The sequence below is a fragment of the Homalodisca vitripennis genome, chromosome 1, assembly GCF_021130785.1.
Source record: "Homalodisca vitripennis isolate AUS2020 chromosome 1, UT_GWSS_2.1, whole genome shotgun sequence".
Classification (NCBI taxonomy): Eukaryota; Metazoa; Arthropoda; class Insecta; order Hemiptera; family Cicadellidae; genus Homalodisca; species Homalodisca vitripennis.
Genome location: NC_060207.1, coordinates 166017880 through 166040532, shown reverse-complemented (window position 1 = coordinate 166040532; position 22653 = coordinate 166017880). Strand labels below are relative to the sequence as shown.

Here is a 22653-nt window from a genome sequence, read left to right as displayed (position 1 = left end):
AAAAGTGAAAAAATTACAATCTTCATTCTGGTGTGTTTTGCGTATTTCCTAAATTGTTTTATTTAAATAAAAGTTATTGTTTGAAGAAAGCTACTCTTTTAAAATCATACTTTTAATCATAAACACCTAACTTGAACACATGCACTTTTTACATGTATTTAAACATGTTTAATAGTTTAAAAGTGAAAAACGTATATTTTATCACAAACATTGGTTTACTCACACACACTGCTCTGAAGCTGTAACTTCATACAGTTTTTATTTCGGTGCAACCATAGTCATTTATTTGGTCATAGTCATTTATTTGCACGTAAACATTTCACACAATGACATGAGAAATAGCAAACAGGTGCATCATCAAAATATTAAACAATTACAGAAGAAATAACTGCAGAAAGTTAACACCAATCAAAGTCATTCAGTTCAAACATTCCCAAAAATGTTGGTAAAAACCAGGGGCGGTTCCAGGGCTGATTTTCAGGGGGGCTATCTTGTTTTTATGTAGCTCATTGGTCATTGAAAAGTCCTCTTTTATGCTGTATTGCTGTAACCACAATTATAATTTACAGAGAAATTTTCGCTACGTCAAAGTCCTTGTAAATCAAGAAAAACTTGAAAAATGTTTAATTCTAACATTTTAAAATTGTAATTTTAAACAATTTAAAGTCAAAGAGGTTTAATATTCTAACGTAAATTGGATGGTTACAGAGAAACTGCTACTGTTTACTGAAAACGAGTTTATTGTGTACAAGATGGCTTTTAAAACAAATACTGGTTCAAAATACAAAACTTATAACACAAACTCAAGCCTTCTTGCACCTTTCTTTGCAAATCGTTCTATTATTTTATCTGTGTCCACTTGAAGATGCCTGTGAACGTGAAGCATGCAAAGGCCCGTGAGACGTGTTTCTCCCATTCTTGATCTCAGCCAAGTCTTTACTCTTCTTAAAGTGGAGAAAGTCCTTTCTGCCGAAGCCACACTGACTGGAAATAAAATCACTCATGGAACTGAAATAGTTATTATAAAATATAGACTACATATTAATTTTAATGAATTTACTTATTTTGTGTTCATGAATGAAAAAATTACTATTACTTGCTTGTGTGTTACATTTATATTTATTTAAGTTAAACTTGGAAAACAATTTAATTCTTAGGTTAGTTCTTATAGTATACTCTTCAGGTAATACAGTACCCATTCTGTGTGCTTTTCCATTTAAACCCACATATCTAAAGTATGTAAAGTCACCCAGCCAGCCCATACCTATATGACTAATTTTATTTATTAATTTACGTATCTGGAAGTGTGGCCAAGATTTTGAGAACATCATGGATAATTGGAAATATATTTGGGTCACAGGAGTCTAACACTTTCAATATATCTTCAGGGAGTTTTACATTTTGCTCTTTCTCCTTCTTCATCTTCCAGTGATTTTTCCACAGGTCCACTTCACCTTCAAACTGAATTTTATTACTTAGGGTATCTCCATCACCGATAATAGGTGCAAACTGTTCAAAACCTTTTTTTAAAATTGACAATGAGATCATTTTTTTCTCTGGCATCCTCAACTATATTGGTGGGAATTATTCCTCGTAGGCCAAAACATTCCAGTGAGCTATAACTTAACCTGGATGTTAAGTCAGCACAAACATTATCAAGAAGAGGTATATAGATCGTCTGTAGTACTCTTCTACGTCTCCTGGGTGATTTGATCTCTTAGTTTGACTGCCCGTACGTCTTGGTAACTTCAATTCAACATCCAGCTCCTCTGCTAGCGCTTTGGTTTCAAAAAATATTTGTTTGAATATATCATCACATTTAATCCTTCTTTCTTTTAATGTTGCCATGGTGTTGGTGACTGCGGTAGATGCCCGGTTAGTGTCAAGTGATGGTGTTTGTAGAAGTCGACTGAGCGGCAATGAGACTTTTAGAACGTCAATCAATGACATCATTGATATTAAAAACTCAGCCGTGCATAAAGAGTTGAGCAAAGTCGCTGTAACTGACGAAGTTGTGCGATCTTGCCATGATGAGATAGATGTGAGTGCTTCAACTATCTGACGAATCCCAGATCTGAACTGAATTACTCCTTCATGTCGCTCTACCCATCTAGTTTCACACAAACTACTTAACTGACGCCCTAGTGTTAATTTTAAAACTTGATTTCTCTTGGCCGACACATTGAAAAACGACACTACTGATTTCATTATCCCTACTGTATTTCGGATACAAGCAATATTTACAGAAGTTGAAAGAGAGTTGTTCAAGGCGTGATTTAAACACGGACATCTACATGCATGTTTTGCAACCTTTTGTATTTCAGATACTGCACCCGCTGCTTCAGACGACATTACACTACAACTGTCTGTGCCAATTCCTACACAGTTGTTCAGATCTAAGGATAAATCATGAAGTAATTTAACAACAATCTTTCCTAGAGCCTCTCCACTTAAACGTTGCTCACTATGCACATCTTGATCTGGACTGATGGATTTTATGTTTTCATAAGCATCAATAAATTTAACAAAATCTTCCCGAATTTTATTGTTGTGTACATATCTTAAGTTCAAAGACAGTTGTTCGACATGTGAAATATCTGTCGTCTCGTCAAAAATCATCGAATAATACTTTGCGTTTCAGACTTGATTTAATATTGTTTCCGTTATCTCTTCACCGCAGCATGTGATCAATTGGTTTTGAGTGGTATTACCAATATAGGTTGCTCTTGAAGACGCTGCGGCTAAGTGCCGTTTTAGTGTCTCATCTCCTGAAGAGATTTTGAATCTTAACAGTTCTCTAAAATTCCCCTCGTTACTCGGACCAGCCTCTTCATCCAGTCGTCCATCATCTCGATGACCTCTTAAAGGTATATTTTGTCTGCCTAAGAATACGATTGATTCTATTATTGGGCGTAACCTCTCTCTATTTTCTTGTACCTGCTGTAGTCGTTGAGAGTTTACTTGGTTGTCAATGGATTTGTCCGGATTGTGATAACTTTGAAGGAAGTCTAGACCAGCCTGCACGCATATTTTATGATAAGCCGTGTTTTCATGTGTTTGTATGAAGCCGTCTTTACCCAATAGCTTGGCATATGAAGTCAAGGGTTGGGTTACAAGGTTCTGAGCTAACATCCCTTTATTGTGCCCACACTTTTTATCGGAAAACAAAACGCAGAACTTACAAAATAACCCCTTTTTAACGTCGGAAAAAAACTAGCCAATTTCTTTGTTCCAGGTGTTGATGACCTAAGTAACGTTTTACTTCCTTGCCATTTTTAGTGTGAATTGAATGTGGTAATTCATATGATTTGGGCGGTGTCCAATGTCGTTCTAACAATTGACACTTTGTAAATTCATCTGTCTTTTTATTCACAAAAAGCCCTATGTCATTGGCACAACTACCATCTCTACCTAATTCTAGGGATGTATTTTGGTTTTCATTGTGCTCTTCAGTGTTCACAATAGTGGTGTTGTTAGATGCAGCATCGGTAAGAGAAATTGATAAAGTATTTATGCATGAGTCAGGATCAGGTTGTGATGAAGATGTATTAGTCTTTTTTACACGTGGTTCATTGTCATCTGTTATTTTCCCAACTTTTTGAAAATATGAACTAATAATTGATTTTGGATTCGGTCGTTTTCGATTATTTTGAGATGCCTGAAACAATTAGGAAGTTATTAATTATCATTTAAAAAATTAAGGTTGAGTATTTATTTTAAAGCCAAGCGCCTGTCTCGTGATTTTGTTATTTGTTTATAGTTCCTTTCCTAACCTAAACAAGACCGTATTATGCTTCCAAATAGTTACCGGTACGTATTCACTAATTAGTTATTATATTTTACCTTTAAACATAGAAAAGTCTTAATAAAATTGTACTTATACTTGAGATGAGAGATGGTCCCGACTCCTGACGGGATTCGAACTGGGCCACTTCATGATAGGTATTCCAAAAAGCTACTGCTTATTTAGCAACGCCACGGAATACATATATTGAAACATTGTGCAAAAATAAATTCCACGATAATGAATTGTCAAAAATATAGGTCTGAAGATGCTCATTCCACAAAATTGAATAATATATCCATATTAATTTACATAGGTCAGCAACTTTAAATATGTAAAGGGCCAAAAGAATATAGCTTTAGAAAAAAGTCGAATGTAGATGAAAATTTGTTTTCATTTTGGCGTTATTTGTTGAATGCTGTTTCTGTCAAATACAAGAACAAATTCTGAATCTTTTTTATCTTATAGTCAGGTTGTTTCCAAGGGGTATTAAATACTTGAAAATAAACACATAGTGGCGCGCGTTTCTGGCGTCTTTCCGTTTCTTAGTCATTAAATTCAATTTAAAAGAAATAAATATGTGATTATGTGCACCTATTTCTTTTACAAAGAAGAAGTATATGAATATCGTGCACTCATACATGAGCATAAAATAAATGCATAAATATTAATTACTTTTGAGTTTGTTTTCCTCGTTTAATGTAAATGCAATACTACTTTGTAAATACACTATTTAGGCCTATAGTCTACACAATTACACATAAACAGTATAGCCTATAACATTTGTCTGTGTTCGTACTTACCATTTTTTTAGAACTGCAGATTAAACTAAACATTAAACAAATCAGTGGAGGCAACGAATACAGAAAACACAAACGAGCTCCTCACGCCTGAGATTTAATGGGGTGATCAACCGAGGCGGAGAGAAAGAGTGGGGATGGAGGGGCCCCTCCTGCCAACTACAGATAGCCCGTGTATTAGAATAGTGGAATGGGCAGTCCGCGCGTTCTCGCTCTTTACTCATCTGAATTTAATTTAGTTCAGTACCTGGCAAACCTATTAAAATGTATCACTGTATTTTCAAACCCCTTTCCGTAGTTTAGTACAGCATACATATATTTAAATTACATTTTCAAAGCTGGATGTTGCAGGATGCAGCACAATTTAATTGCAGGCAATCAATGTGACAAGCCTCTTAAAATGTACCACTGTGTTTTTAGCTTCTACTCGAAAATTCTGTCAAATTTATCGAATTTATGTTTTAGGAAGAAGAGTGTAACAGAAGGCAATCAGGCAATACCAATATTACCAAACAGAGGAGTTATTTTTCTACGAAAAAGAACAAAAAATCCTCGCAGAGAGGCCTCACAGAGGAGGAAAAGTTAGAAATTTGCCTAGACTTAATTAAGCCTTCTGAGTAACAATAGCAGACTTCAATAAATTATATAAATTTGTGTAATTGTAATTGTATCATAAATCTTTATATTCGTAGCATTAGAGATCAGTAGGACTAAATTATTTTCATCATCCGTATTACATAAAATTTCTGTAATATAAGTGTAATATTTCTTACATAAATATAAGTGTTTAAAATTGTAAACCAAAAATATACTCATATATGATCTTAAACTGAATTTGTCAGTTACAGTAATATAATATAATTAGCAAAATTTTGTATTTATTAATGATGTCACGTGCTATGTTAGGTATTTAAGTCAGGTAGTTGTCATTGATTTTGTCATATTTCTATAATTATGTTTTTGGTTGAATATTTACTCGCAAGTATCTTTTTTAATCTTTTTTAATACCCTTAGTTTATTACAGCTATTACATAACTCTTATTACAGATTTTGTAGTGTAATTATTAATTTATTTACTACCAATTAAGGACTCCACATTATAATAGGTTGCTTTTGCCCTATTAATTTGAATATATTCCAATAGCACAAAAAGATTATGACATTTTATTCGTTGTGCACCATCTCACATTTTGTAAAGTGTCTTTGGAGTTATAAAGAAAGTTCAATAATAATATAATTAATTCGATATAATTTCTATGTTGTGCAGATATGTTCGTGTAAAGTGTCTTTGGAGTTATAAAGAAAGTTCTATATTAATATAATTAATTCGATATAATTTCTATGTTTTGCAGGTATGTTCGGATATAAAACGACTCATTAATTCGTAAGATAATAGAAATCAGAACCGTTCCGAACTGAGGTCGCTATCAGCCGCATGTACAGTTTGTCAGGAATTTTCGGGATTTATCGGTACTGCTCGGCTCTGTCCCCACTCTTTCTCTCCGCCTCGGTTGATCACCCCATTAAATCTCAGGCGTGAGGAGCTCGTGAAAACACAACACTATTAGTGTACAAGTCGGCGGATGAGTACAGACTACGTGATACGCGAGTCGCGACGAGCGTGGGCCGTGAGTCACTACAATAACAAGATGACGGTTGGGAGGGGCGCGGCTGCACTGTTGCCAGATTTCTTTGTGTTCTAAAGGCGCCAACTAGATGCGAGTGCCTTTTGACCACTGAAACTGATTGTTAACTTAATACTATTTAAAAATAAATACTTTCTGTTTGACTCCTTTTTATACTAAAATAATTATTGTTAATTGATATGTACGAGTATTGGGATTCAATTTTGTTAGAACTTATAGATTATAGAAAATATTACACTAAGCTTTCCTAGTATTTCGGGGGGGAGGGCCATGGCCCCCATGGCCCCTTCCCTGAAACCGCCCCTGGTAAAAACACCAACAATGTTGGTGTTTTTATCTTGTGTCAATATTTCGGGATGTAATTTACAAATAGGATATTTTTATTCACACTTTACTTTTATGTGTAACTAGCGGGCCCGGCGCGCTTTGCTGCGCATTTCAATAATTTTTTGCAAAAGTTGCCCGCGGCTTCGCACGCAATTTCCCGTTGAAAACAGTACACTATATTCACTTATTCTTTTTCTATCACATTCTAAACATTGCTGAGATAATTGATAGTCGTTCCATCGTGAGCCTCTTGGGCGTATTATGAAGGTATGTACCATATTCCTGCCTCTATCTAGCTGTTACCCACGGCTTCGCACGCAAATCTTAAGAACCGAAGTCCTTATATTACTTAGTAAATTTTTATTTTTACTATAATAAATTTTAGATTAAATTAGTTATATCTCCGATGCCACGATTGAGCTTGCTTTGTTGTCTCGATCGAGAGAATATGTACACACGGAGTTTTGAGAACCATACTTCTGTCAAAAAAAACAACTAAGGTTGATTTTATAACATTCTTTATATTTGTAGCCAACGTAAGATAGTAATTATGATATCTGCATTACTCTTCTGATCAAGCATGAGCATGGTTTATATTAAATAAATATTGCAGTTAAAGGTGAAATTTTACGTCAAATTTGAATTGTATTATCTGGATAGTAAAGTCTATGTTTAACAGTGATTGCAAAAACAGTTTAAACAAAATTTGTCGTTTCTCTTAAGCTTACTCTATGCTTTAAAACTATAAGTGTAATATATGTTTACAAAGAACAGCTGATTAAAAATTTGAAAAGACGTTAACATATGTTTGCTGCAATGCATTTCTTATGGGTATTTCTGTAACCAGTGGGGCGGAATCCTGAATCGGGAAAGGGATGGGCATAGCTTATAAACCTTCTCCGTGGAAAAATACATATACGTACAAATTTTCATCATGATCGGTCCAATAGTTCACGATTCCATAAAGGACAAACATACAAACATTCATTTTTATATATATAGATTAGTAATCAGGCACTAGTTTCATGATGAACAAATTCTCCTGCTGACAAGCCATATTGGCAATAAGAATGTAATAGTGCTGCCAAAGTCCTGTCAAGAAGGAGCTAAAATTAAGAGAGTGCATCTTGAAATTTCTAGCAACTAACACTAATATGTATTGTCTTACATAACTCTTAATACATTACAGTGGCCACTAAGAAACACATGGCACTGGCATTCCAGAACAAGCTCCAGAGGTCAAGTGACAGACGAATTATCAATGGCTTGGAGACAAGACCAGGAGAGTTTCCTTGGGCAGCCGCTATTGGAATGGATGGAATATTCTTCTGTGGGGGAGCAGTCATCAACAGTCAGTTTGTGTTGACTGCAGCTCACTGCCTCTTGACGTAAGTTGCATGTAGTATACAATAATAGTCATAGTCATATTTGATATCTAAAACATTAGTATGATGCAAACGCATTTTGAATTTAATATATTTCAATATTTGAAAAGCAAATCTGTTCAAATATGACTTCTTGTAATTGTGACACTACTGTGATGACAGTGTATAACAAAATGTTAATCAAATTATGTTTTACACATTCTTCTGCTAAAGAACTTATGAGATTTACAAAAGCTAATGAATTCTCGCTTATCTGCAAATAATTTTAAAACAGGCTTAAACTCTATAATTTTTGAGAGTATTTAAAAATGCCACTTTACAATAATCATAATTTATTTTCAATTTCATTAGCCAAAAGTTGACTCTCTACATAAGTCAGTATAACAAGGGTCCACTACAGGCTAGTTTATATCTTTTAGGTTCAACTGAAGTGGCTTCTGTAAATACTGATGTTACTTACATCTGAAACCCAATGCTGTCCAGTGATGCAGAACACTAATCACAAATGTTAAGATATTAGGATAAAAGGGTTTATTGATAGGTGTTTACTTAGATTTTGTTGGATTCATGTTCATTACTCACTTCAATTCATTTAAATTCTAAAAATTCCCAAACTTTTTAGATGCATTTACTAGACATATTATTCTGCAGATCTGTAAATTCTAAAAATTCCCAAACTTTTTAGATGCATTTAGTAGACATATTATTCTGCAGATCCGATTAGGTGTCCAATAATGAAATACAAATTTAATTATCAACAAATTCCCTTATGTTTTAACAGATTTATCATCCAACTTTAAATGTGTATGTCATACTTTGTTAAAATGTATGTTTTAGACGAGATTCTCCGATAGAAACGTTAGCTGTCCACATTGGAGATTATGACCTGACAATAGAGAATGAGACAGAACATGTGATCCGAGGAGTACGGCGCGTGTTGTTCCACTCACACTTCCATCCGTTCCTGCTTGCTAATGACATTGCTCTCCTTCACCTCAGTAGTCCAGTACAGTTTAACATCTTCATCCAACCAATCTGCTTGCCACAATCAGGTACAATACAACTGATCAGGAATGAACTCGCACTTCCATCCGTTCCTGCTTGATAACGATATTCTCTCCTTCACCTCAGTAGTCCAGTACAGTTTAACACATTGATCCAACCAATCTGCTTGCCACAATCAGGTACAGCTGCTCAGGAATGAACAGATCCCTGGGCTGGAGATACTCAAATAAAAATAAGGAAAGAGTAGGTATAAACCAAGAGCCCTATTGAATTATGACAAATATAAATCCATGATTGAGACAATCCATGAAACTGCCTTCTTTACTCACAGAGGCCAGGGATCAGACCATATTTGCTCAGCGTTCTTGCATTGTTTTTTTAGGTTATCTACATTTTTTTAAACCTCCAGTATAGACGTTTTGGAACTACGAAATTAGATGTCCCAACTAATGAGACGATATACAAATCTGTCTATTCATATGTTTATTAACATCCAAATTAACATCAACCATTTGTACAGTAATAATTAGAAAGAAAAATTATTACACGAAAACAAACTGTGGATATAACTTTGAGTTCATCACAGGTGTGCTACCCTTGCTCTGTGAAGGCTATGGATATATGGTTTCTAACACGAGCTAAGTCTACAGTCTTCTCTCAAAGAAAAGTGTCTACTGTATATCAGCTTGTATATTCTTTCATATATATATATATATATATATATATATATATATATATATATATATATAATATTACCTCCAATATTACGTAATATATTTAAAACACAAACACATCAAACAAATTTTATTCTTGAACTGAAACCTTACATCGCCGCTCGCACACCCACAGCAAACCATCAGGGAAGCGCGCCCATGGCGGCGAACGGGATGCCGGATCAAAACTAACTAGGAGAAAATAAGAACACCGTGGTCAGTATACTCAGGTTCATTCACTAAGACAACATAACATAGGCCTATCCAGTCAATATAAAAAGGTATATAATTATACTATAAATAAAAAAAAATAAATAAATAAAAGTGCCTGCAGTTGTATATACCTCGAACAATTCTTGTCAGGTGCACCTGCATACAAAAATTGGAAACGCCATAATTTGAAACAAGAAATGCCAATTCCACCCGGTATCCTTCGGCTAAGGGCGGGCTCCTAATGAAATCCAAGAAATAACTAAATAATATCTAAAACTAACTTAAAATTAAATAACAAAATATAAACTATATAAATGGCAACAATAACAATAACAAATAAATAAAGAATATGAGCAGGGTATCACAGATGTTGACTAGCAGTAATGTCCATCATGGTGGCCGTCCTTCAGCAGAGCGCAAAAGAGAAGGTTCTCTGCGACCACGCATGATGGAGAGATGACAGGAGAAAAACAGCTCATCTCTTGGACCTCATCAGTGAGGGGCCGTAAACTTAGCCGCACATGTCAGAAGGAGAACAGCTCAGCAAAAACAAAATAAACACTTAGTTAAACAAAATTTTAAATTGGAGCTACTCCTAACTTGTACACCACGGCTCGGAGTCTCAACCACTCTACCGGAAAGGCCAAACGCCTTCAAAAGGTCAGTGGGCTCTGCAGCCAATAAACCACACACACATACACTATATAAAACACACATGAGCCGGGGAGATATAGGTATTGAACCGGCTCAGAACATATTTAATATTCCTTAAGAGCTGGCTGTAGTGGCAGCCATCCTGATTGCAGCTCCGTAAGAAAAGTGTTATACCTCAGGAATTTTTCATCCTTTATGTTATTCAAAGAATTATGGGAGACGTCGAATTTTAAATATATCATTAATATGAATCCAGATTCTTTTTAGTTTTTCAATATTTTTATAGGTTATTTAGAAAAAAATTTCAAAACTATTTTACTTCATTGTTTATATGTTTAAAAAATGTACACTTTACAAAAACACTAAAAGGCATTTAAATGCCTCTTTATTATATATTTCAAATGAGATATCTCCCATAATGTTATGATACAAAATAAGAGCATAAAGGTGCATGAGGTTTAACTTTGTTCTTATCGGGAAAAACCCAAGATCATTTCACTTTAGCCAGCTCTTAAAGTTACGAGATGGGGGCCATTCAAGTTTAAGTTATATACTTTTATATTTTATTCATATCTTGTGAGTTTTCAATGTTGAACAGATTTAGAGAAGTACTATACGATAACACAACCAATACAACAATTTTTAACTGATTACAAGAACTGACAATTGTACTACGAACGATAACAATCCATATTTATTCAATTCGTTATTGCGGCTCACTTTATTTATTTGTGAAATATTGTATCTTGGTTAATTCAAAATAATTTTAGAAAAAGTTTAAACGTTCTGGTTTCACATTTATTCTTTTTTTATTTACCTGATTCGGAGGACACTAACAATATTTTGTGGGTTTTGGGACAATATTTGCACATTGACTTTCATTATACTTTGGGAGATGGGAGGGTATTGAAAGGGTTAAAAATATGAATAGATTCATTTCCTCCGATTATTTTTTCCTAGCTTGGACTGAAAGTTGCTACTTTAAGGGTCTGCATACATTCAGCTGACACTGATTTAAGGTGTATTAATGTGTCTGATGATTGGTTTGAAGTGTTTCAAGCTACAAAAAATATGATCTGAGAAAAAAATTATCATTTAATATTTTTAAATCTTTTGATACCCTCCCATTTTATCCTCCATCAAAATAAGTGCGGCTGATGATCAATCTCTATCTTAGAAGAAATTTCTCTATCAATTATAAGATAAACTAGTATTTGTGCTTATACTATGCAAATTGACTCTAGGCTCTTGGACTATTATGACAAGGTCAATTACATTTATGACTTTGTTCATATAAGTTTTCTCAGAATTAAATTTTCTACAATTTTTGTTCATGGATTTTATGCATTTGTTAGCTATTTAATGAAATTATAGCACCTCAGACTTAAAAAACGTATTTTTTGTTAGTAAATGTTTGGTTTTTAAGTAAGTTATTTTATAAACTAAGGAATTTAAAATTTTGGGATCTAGTTTTTTTTATTTTTCAGCTTAAAATTTATATGAAACGATTCAATTTTTGTCTTAATTACCGTCCAAATGTTTCAGTCCAGTTTCATTTAATCCCTGGAGTGGAAATCTAGGTGAAACCATTCCCTAGCTTTATCTCATTAACAAAGCATTTCCAGATATATTTTTAAATGAACTTTTTGTCTTGTTTCTAGGTCTATAATCACCTGTTAAAACATTTTCCTTTCCTCCTGGACTACCCTGAAGTAAAGATTAGTTTCAGTGAAATTTTTTGAATATTTTCTGATTACTCTACAACTACCTCTAAAGCATCATTCATAAGTAGTAAACAAAACTTTTTGAATCATTGTTCAATTAGAATCAGAGAAACTGAAAACCACCATGTCACACACTAAAGTCACGTATTATACAATGTTTCTTTTGTAAATGTAGATCTACTACAAACCAATCTTATCTTTGTGCCAACAGGTGAGAAGTTATCCTGGAAGGATGCCACAGTTGTTGGCTGGGGCTTCACATCGTTCCCGGGAGGAACGCCAAGCCCGAGACTCCAAAAGCTACAAGTCCAGACAATTTCTAACTCAGAATGCGCCACACTGATAGAAGAGCCTGTGTCGCCTGGAATGATATGTGCTTCATCTGGTCACACACAAGGAACTTGCTTTGTAACCATTTATATCTACTTGCTTTGAATCCTGTTAGCTGTGAATACAATTAACAAAATAATGTAAAAATTTGAAAAGTGTATAAATACGAGGGCTATCCAGAAAGTTGGCGGGGCTCCAGCCACCATCTTGATGTCAAAACATTCTGGTGTTCAGAACACATCAAGCTGTGGTCGCATGCAGTCTTTATCTCTTTTACTTTTCTCACTGTGATTAATTAAAATGTGTGTTGGAGTTGAAAATCCTGCCACTTGTGAACTGTGTTCAGTGAAAGGTTTGTGTTGGTTAAAACCCATAAACCAATTTAAATCTATCACCAAGTGTGTGAAATTTATGGAAATGGAATAATGAGTGAAAGCAAAGTAAGGCAGTGGTGTATTGACTGTTAAAAATGGCCACACCAATGTTCATGACGGCAGTCATAGTGGTTGGCCTAGCCTAGCGACTGAAGATTGGACGTTGAAAATCAATGACAAAGTACGTGAAAATTGCTGTTTCACAATGACTGAACTATCAGATCATTTCCCACAAATTTTACAAATTTTTTATGAAATTGTTGTAGGGAAGCTTGGACACCACAAATTTTGTGCCAGGTGGGTTCCAAAAATCCTTATGGAGGATCACAAAAAAAAAGACTTGCTGCATTGTTAACTTTCCTTGATGAATACAATAAACATAGTAACGAACTTCTCGATTGTATCGTTGCTGGTGATGAAACATGGGTGAAGCATGTCAATTGTGAAACAAAAATGCAGCTATGGAATGGGAGCATACACATTCTCCAAAAAAACCCAGAAAAAGTCTACAAACTCTGTCAGCAAGAAAGATTATGACAACCGTTTTTTGGGATGCTAAGAGTGTAATTCTGGTTTATTTCTTAGGACGAGGATCAACAATCAATGAAGAGAGGTACTGTCAAACATTGCAGAAGCTACAGCAAGCAATACAAAACAAGAAGAAAATTAAGCTCAAAACTTTTGTTTTTACACAACAATGCACGTCCCCATACAGCCAATTGTACACGACAAGTCTTAGATGATTTGTTTGGGAAGTATTTGATCATCCGCCTTATAGCCCAGATCTGGCACTAAGCGACTACCACCTCTTTCCAGCAATGAAGACCTGGCTTGTAACACAGCGCTTCAATAGTGACACTGAACTTCACGCTGGCAATAAATGTCTCAATGTGAACATTGAAAAATAACCTAGGGGTGTAGTTTTTAAATTTATATAATAAAATGTTCCTATTTTAGTTGGCTAATTTTTTTTCAAAACATCTGTTACTTTCTGGACAGCCCTCGTACAACGAGGATATTGAAAAAACATTGTGTAAAGAAGAAAATCCCAGATTTCCTGCTTACTGTTGCTGGTGAAAGGAAAATATTACATTTAGCATTAAAAAGTTGTTCAACTTATAATTCTAACATGTTTAACAGCAAAATCTTTTAAATTTAGATTACAGTTTATCAAATTTATAATGAACTGCTACTAATCAGTAGCCAACAACTGCTACTTACATTCAGGATCCATCTCATTTATTCATTACACTCACATTCCAAATGTGCTTCAAAATACATTAATTATACTAGCCAAAGACATGCCCATTGTAATAATACCCACATAACTTTTTCTATAAGTCAAGATTATGAAAAAAAAACTATCACAACATGAATATAATGAATTGAGATCAGGTGGCCCACTTCAGAAACAGTTACAGTTTGCTTACACAGTAAGAACTTATCTGAGAGGGAGTTTTGTTTAGCAGCCTTTAAAGAACTAGAAATGTGTAAGAATTAAAATCAATCAGTCATTCTTTTTAATATTACAGACAAGTTAGGTAACTTCTATAAAGCTATAGCAATAAAAAACTATAACATAATTGTGTCACATTTAGTTAAAGTTTACAATTTTCAAAATCTACTTCTAATACTAATATTTAATTTTATTACTTGTATTGTTTTTAATATTAACAAAGTATGTTGTTATCTAATGAAAATATAGGATCTTGAATGTTGAACCCTTTGACTAGTAATCCCACAACGAAGTCATGAGCGCACTACATACCACCTGCAGTAATCCCATTGCTCCAAGTAATCAGCTGATTCTATTTCTATTTTTGTTCAATCCTGTTGTTATATCTGATATAATTATATTGTAACCTTATTTGTACATTACCGGTTGACCTGATAATTTGTAAACAATTTGTTGTGATTACTGTGAGTAAATAAACAAGGGTGTTTGTGCAATTACTGATTGTGCAAAATGCGTGAGTGTAGTTATTGCAAGTGTTTGTGTAGGTATTGAGTGTGTAAAATGGCAAGAGAAAGACTTTTAGCTGAGATTTTTATGAACAAGGAAAGTGACTCTGACAGTAATGAAAATAGTTACATACAAATTCACTTTTTAGGGCACTCTTACAGAGAAAAAACCCACTAGTAAATGGGTTAATCTAATTCAGTGTTAGTAATTCTGGTGTTGAAAATGTATAAAATACGTCTTTGACATATTATGTTGTACCATTTTTGAATCAATGTAATCTATACTTGCATGGAATATTCTCCTCTTCATAGTAGTGGTAACAAGGAAATGAATGTGTATTCAAGTGATACTGTGGGCTATATTCTTTTGTCAGTGACCACAACGTAAAGTACATAATTCCAAAATCTGGCTTACAATCAGTGCCCCCGCTGCCTTAAGCTAGGATTAAGTAAAGAGTAATATTTCTTTGAGAAACATTGGCAAGTTCGTGGGAGGTCATTAACTTCGTTTTGTGTGTCACTGTCAAAGGATACTTCTCAATCATGGTTTGAAGTAACGTATTGAGGGTGCAACAAAACATACTGATTTGTAGCTTCATATTGATGTAATGTTTGAAGTAAACAAGTTCATTTCTCCTGTAATCCTAGGTTTTTAAGTACATATTTAGAAAAATCTGTATTGTAATTTTACTGATTTTTAAGATCGTTACTTTTGCAGGGTGACAGTGGAGGTCCTCTCAGCATCACCAGCAAGGATGGAGTTAACACAGTTATCGGAGTGGTCAGCTTTGGCATTAGTGGGTGTGCCATGTTGCCCGGTGTACCGGACTTGTATACCCGTGTCTCAGAATACATCATTTGGATCAGTGTTAATACATGGATGTGATATACCTCTTTCGTTGGCAAAGTGTAGATTAAAAAATCATTTAATTATTAAACGTGAATGCAATGATATGGCTTTTATTTGACCTTTTTATTTATAGATTTTAAAGATTAAAGTAACAGGATTTTTTCAAACATTTGCCACCATTGAATGATACTAAAAATAAATAACACTTTATTTCAAGGTGTGCAATCTAATCTCTTTCTCAGATAGATAACTTACTTAACACATAACTAAAATCTAGGTTTTAATAAAGGTTTTGAGGCTATTCATGAAGACAGGCTATATGGCAGTGATCGTCAACATGATTGATCAACAAACCTTTCTGGAAGGGTGAGTTATGCACTAACTTCTGTCAACTAATTAGTGATATGGTAACTCTCAGCAGATTTTATTGTAAAATCTTGTTGATTGCTTCTCGGTCCAGAATCTCTTTTGCAGATTTGGTGGATTCGAGATTTGTCTCAGACACACCACTAGGTCTATCTTCTTGGTTAATTAGGGAAATCACAACAGGGATGAAGGGGCTCGGCAGTATCAGGCTATATATATATTTCCATTTCTCTAACGCGTGAGAATTGAGTGAATAATGCGAGTCAATGTTTAGGTACTAGTGCCCATCCTATCACTGCTTTCCTTTTGTGAAAAAAGGAGAGGCCTGGAATATGGGGTCATGTTTGTCTGAAGAGATCCAATAAAAGTCCCTGACAAAGAAGCTACAAATGAACTCTGTACATTGTTTTAACATCAGTGATACCTAGTCCAAAAAATATAGTACAGTCTAGGTTAAGAGGTATTCTCATTAGTAGCACAATTGATGCTATTCAATTAATGCAATTCATCAGGTGCTTTTGCTTGTCTTACGACCTGGCAGGCCTTCCCAATAAACAGGTCTCCGGGACTACAAGTGGTGACATAGTTTAGCTCTCACCATCCTGTCCACCAACTCATTTCCAGCAATCTCCTCATGCCCTAGTACCAACATCAGAGTGTCTTAAGAATAGCCAGGGCTTTAAGTAATATTAGACAGTCCCAGACCTCCCAAAGAGCACACAAAGGTGCAGCTGTTGAGAGATCTGTGTAGCTTGACTGTCTGATATGATACAGATCTCTTAACACTTCTGCTTGAATGACAATTAGGAAGAATCCTAGAGCCCTAGAGGTTATGTCCTGTCTGGGTACTCCCAGACCCAAACATAGCATATCAATGTAGCAGATGTAAGTTGCAAATATTATTATGACTGAGAAGGCAATTTGATAATATTGCATAGGCATAAATGGTCCCTTCAAAATCAGAGCCAACATAACCCTTATCTTGATAATATTAACGAAAGTTGACACTACTGGTGCAGTGCAGTGATGTAGGCTTATGTTTTGCTTCAAAGTATTTTACACTGAAAAGATTATTAACTCTTAACACTTGTTACAAAATTATGGGATTGTCCTCCCAGCTCATGGGGCCCCATGGCTGTTCTCTGTGTCAGCTTGAAGATTTATGATCATGCCATGTCCTTCAGCTCGCTGGGCAACTTATAATGGTCCTCGCTGTTTTCTAGTTAAGTTTGTCAGACCACTACGTGTAGCTCGCTGATTTGCACATTTATAACATTCAATTTTTATACGGGTACTGCTGCACTCTCTCAACAAAATAAGGAATTCAATTAATATTTAACTATTTACAGCATGTTAATTATCCATAATTTAGAATGGTTTTTAATTTGAAAATCAGTGCTACTAGCTGCTATAATGCATCCTATCAATTTATTGAAATAATAAGGGATTTCGTGGATCCAAACATCGAAAAATAAGTTTACATTCTGTTGATGTAAGACTTACTTGAGACTAATTCTATTTCTGTATTGCAAATAAAAATACTTTTAAGTAGATAAAACCATACATTAAATTTCATACTACACAGTTCTTTTACGAGACAATAATAAATAACCAATCAAGAAAGTCAGTATGGATGAGTTTAGGAGAAAGGATTTTCAACGTTATTTACATTAGTGGTACCTCTCTTTACACTAGTAGTACAGAGAACACAGGTATAATCATGCTTCTACATTCAAGTTGTATAAATATTTATTGTAACGGAGAAATGTGAAGTACACTAAAACATATACCATACAAGACTTAACATTATTATTTACAGAACAGCACTATAATACTAAGTATTACACTGCTTATAATAGTGAGATTAACATTGTTATGTTAACAGTTAATGCTGACAGGCAGTCTGATGTGCAAGTGATAAACAGTTACACAACAATTCACAATTACTATAAATTATGAGGCCATGTTTTTTTTAACTGATTTGAAAACAATAAACACCCATACAAATTATTGACTGTAGACAATAAATTAGTTTAGGAAATGTATCCAAAGGCACACATCTTCCACAGGCAAAGTTTGAAAACATTGTAAATTGAGAAATATTGATACAATACACTTATTTTTACACTAATCTTAATAAATTCAGTCTTACAAATTGACCCAATAGATCGTATTATATTTATATAAATCATATATCTTGCACATCTTTTTGCAACATTAACTTTACCAAGTATAGTTACCTTTTACCAAACCTACATTTAACTACATATTTACACAGTTTTGTTTCAGAAATAAAGTAAAGGAATACAAACTTGGGGAACATAAAAACTTGATATCTTGAAGGTTTTCACACTATCGTTGCATACAACACAACTCTATGGATATATTTATGTATTGGATGCAATTTCCTAAATATTTAGGAATTACATGATCAAATAGCTAATAGTAAGATACGTATATTTCCTAAGCAGGTAATAATATGGCATAAACTAGATTAACTGTCATATTACTCTTTTAAAGTAAAAGAGGACAAGTATTATCTCAGTTAGTAGTTAATTACTGCATAATTTCATGAAATAAAAATGTAATAAATTACAAGAAATAACTAAATAGAACACAAATAGTTTTAAAATTATATTAGTTATACATTCTAAAAATACCATACTTTATGGTAACAAAATAAAATCAAAAGTAACACAAGTTTTCAAATAAAAATCAAGGAAATTTAGACAAATTAATTTTGGTTTAAGTAAAGCATATCTACTTCAAAAGACATTGATTGTCAAGGAACTAAAAAGAAAAACCCCTTACAAAAAATGTTCTCTCCTTTTCTCTTAAAATATTCTTTGTTAAAAAAAAGTTACTTTTGAAGTTTGTACTATAGAAAAAGAAATAAAATTCATAACAATTGTATAAATATACAAACATGTTGGCCTAAAATAATGATAATATATACCCTTTTTTGTTAAAAAGAGTATAAATTGTACAAAGTAATCATATACCATAATTCTACCACCATTGTAATTATTATCTTAAGGACTATTTAGCAAATACATACTTACTCTACAGGGAAAATAATAATAACAATATACATTCCTAATGAGGTTTTGCAGAGAAGTTGACTCTTTCTATTCCTTAATCAGATAAAAACTAAACTAAATAAATAATACTACATTGATCATCTTTTGTAACATTTTAAAATGGTTAACATATAGAATATAGAGAATAAAATAAATATGCCCAATATTACTTCTAGTGTTACTAATCTCATCCAAAGATGGTGTTAATAAACATCAAAAATTCCATTCTATAATGAAATAAAATGATATAAATTTACAATACAACAAGAAGGACATATATTTCAATAAAAAAGATTGTAATACCAATTTTCTCAAACATAACTAATCAAATTTAAATTAGCAATGAATAATTAATGTTATTAAATTAAAAATTAGTACTAATTTAAGTTCATTTATATAGAAAAAGTTTTATTTTATCATACTTTTCAAGTTCTAATTAATTAATTTAATCAGTAGCTTAGAAGAACTTTGCACAAATCATTGGATGGGAATAATTTTTTTGTAAAACTAACCTGTAATAAAACTTTAATTTTTAAATAAGTGGACAATAGCTAGACAAGATTTAAATATGATAAATACTTGATAACTTAATAAACTGTGTACAAATAATAAAACTATTATAGTTTTTTGATACATTTTTTATAGCTTAAGAAACAACAATAATAATAAAATAGCAACAAAAAATTAAGTACTTGTATAAAAAAGTCTATTAAGACGTATCTAACATGTTTATTATTGGATGCAAATTTAATACAAAGAAATTACAGAGATGTTTCACTTATGGTCAAAACCTTTCTGAGATTTTGATTTAATGGATTTATGGTGTACCACAAGCACAGTTAATACTTATTCTCAAAACTAAATTATCTAAAAAATAATATCAAGAGTTATTAAATCTGCAATATATATTATATTATCCAATCTACTATTTGTATTTTGAATTAAAGAAATAATAATTTCTAGACATATTTATTTGTAAAACAAATATCAACATTTTGTTAGTACCATTAGCTTTCTAAAAATAATTTATCTTTAATTCTTAAATAAAAATATTTAAATAAATATATTATTTGAAAGCACAATAAACTCTGTCTGAACATTGCTTATATTTATTATCTACAGAAAAATAAAAATAAAATTATATTTATCTGTACATTATTTTACAACTATGCTCATCAAGAAAAGATTTGGAAGAGAAAACAATAAAAATATAATTTTAATTAACTATTCATTGAAATATACACTGTACAACTTCATAAATCTCACTTAGTTTAAAATATCACAACAATCATTTGGTCACATAGTGGATGTGTCTCATTCAGTCCAATAATCTATCAATATGGCTGCTCTCATAGAACAGAATGTATGCTGCCGATGTCTTGATTTCATTAGGCGACAGTTCGTTGACATCTTGATCATCGAACTTGTACCACCTGTAAAAATGCAATCAATAAATGATCAACGTTCTTCAGACTGGTTAGTGTTAACATATGAACTTATCTTTGTACATTTACTGCATAGTGTGGCTGTCTTTTATATACTGCTTATTGTAAAGAATCATCAAGCAACAATAGGCACAAAAAGAGAAAAATGTTATTTTAATGTCTTAAAAGTATTTAAACATGAAGTAAAACAACAACAAAAGTGCTTATTAAGCTTCAAATTACACCTGTTAATAAGGTAAACATGTGAAAATAGAGAAACAAATTTAATTTTAGATGCATAAATGAAAATAATTAACTTTTTACGTCTTCATTGTTTTTTCAATGGCTAGCAATGGTTTATCACATCTTTCAAATTATGAAGCACCAAAGTATATTAAAATATTGTACACAATATATAACAACTAATCCAGAACACCGATTTTAATATTTCTTTCAGTGTGAAACACATTTTAACTAAGGCAGGTGTAATATGTCAAATGAAAACACGTAGTAGATAGATTCTCTACCAACAGGAAGTCTGACATGGGCATCGGAATTTATATCAATCAGATCCACCTCTATAACTAAATGGCTGTATTTTGATCTCTGGTTGAATTTCCATTGAAGAACCTACGTATATGATAAAACATGCATTGATATGGTGTAGCATTTGCTGCAGTACAGAGAATAGATTATACAGAATGTAGGATAATGTTTAAAAATACATTTCCATTAAACCTTTCACACTTTGTGGGTTGTATGGAGTAGTTCTCAAACCATTCAAAGAGAAAAAAGAGTTTTCAATTCAAAGGACATAAATAATGAACTTATATCAGTGCCAGCTTTGATAAGATGAAGTCAAGTCAAAAAGTTCCTGGAATCAATTTAAATATACCCCCAGTGAACTGGCTGGTAGGAAATTTGTTTTGCAGCAGTTGGTACTGCCCCTGGAGAGATAATACATGTAGTGCTGGTACCACTCAGTTCCTATTGTCACTTGTGGAGAGTATTTTTGTGCCTACAAGATTACTTCCTCAGTAAAAAAAGACAATTAGTGATCAACGATCAAACATTAAATTCTGTATTATGCTTCAAAAGTCACCTAGAGAGAGTCTTGAGTTGTTAATTCATGCTTACAGAAACAAGGTGATGAAGAGGAGTCGAGTTTATGAATAGCACAAATGTTTTTGTGTAGGTCACATAAGAATTGAAGACGGCCCTCATAGTTGACGACCTTCAACTGCAAACAGTGATGAAACATTAAACGAGTATGGCAAGTTGTACAAACAAACAGGATTCTAATGAATGACAAAATTGCATTTGAGATAAATTTATCACATGGTAGTATAGCCAGCTAGCATCTTTCATGATCTTTTGAATATGATCAAATTTGAGTGATTCCAAAAATGGTAATAAAAAACACAAAGAAAATCGAATTTTAATGTCTGGTGAGTTAATCGATATAGCCGATGCAATGTGCATTGTTTTCTCTATGACCATGACACTCAAATAAAGCATGAGTCCTCTGAATGGAAAACGCATCTCAAGGAAAGAAAAATTTTGCTTGGACGAAAGCAAGGGAAAAGTTTGCTGGAAGTGTTTTTTTATTCCAAAGGTTTAATTCACTACAAGTTCATTCCACAGGGACAAACAGTGAACAAACTTTATGTGAAAATTCTTAGGCAGTTAAAAGATACCAACAGGAGGAAACGTTCTGGAAAATGGGTGGAAAATAATTGGTTTTAGCTTCATGACAACACCCCTGCACATCGGTCTTTGTTAGTGCACAATTATCTAGCCAAGAACAGAGATACCACACTAGAACATCTACCCTATTCACCTATCTGGCACCAGCCGATTTCTTCCTTTCCTGCAGTTGAAAACTTTGTTAAAGGGAAAACGATTTGCAGATGCAGAGGCCATCAAGGAAATGGTGAGAAAAAAGTTAAAGAACTTTCAACTAATGATTTCCAAAAGTGTTTTGAAAAACTGTATAAACGTTGGGACATGTGTTGT

General features: G+C 33.2%; 2 protein-coding genes and 1 long non-coding RNA gene across 3 annotated transcripts in view; 1 reads left to right on the top strand and 2 right to left on the bottom strand.

Annotated features, from left to right (window-relative positions):
• Positions 1-15867, top strand: part of LOC124352674 (transmembrane protease serine 9-like) — a 38810-nt gene extending 22943 nt beyond the window's left edge. Inside the window, exons 8-11 of the mRNA XM_046802253.1 lie at positions 7747-7945; positions 8780-8994; positions 12463-12659; positions 15636-15867. Of these exons, the coding sequence (XP_046658209.1) occupies positions 7747-7945; positions 8780-8994; positions 12463-12659; positions 15636-15803 (779 nt within the window). The 3' untranslated portion in view covers positions 15804-15867. The remainder of the gene's footprint in view (positions 1-7746; positions 7946-8779; positions 8995-12462; positions 12660-15635) is intronic.
• Positions 723-4738, bottom strand: LOC124352676. The gene is made up of 2 exons (XR_006921525.1): positions 4588-4738; positions 723-984 (listed from the first exon to the last, which is right to left on the bottom strand). It is a non-coding gene; the product is annotated as an uncharacterized LOC124352676 (long non-coding RNA).
• Positions 15868-17864: 1997 nt separating the features above from the next.
• LOC124352672 (ubiquitin carboxyl-terminal hydrolase 8-like) overlaps positions 17865-22653 on the bottom strand; it is an 88062-nt gene continuing 83273 nt past the window's right edge. The window contains exon 20 of the mRNA XM_046802251.1: positions 17865-20646. Within this exon, the coding sequence (XP_046658207.1) occupies positions 20532-20646 (115 nt within the window). The 3' untranslated portion in view covers positions 17865-20531. The remainder of the gene's footprint in view (positions 20647-22653) is intronic.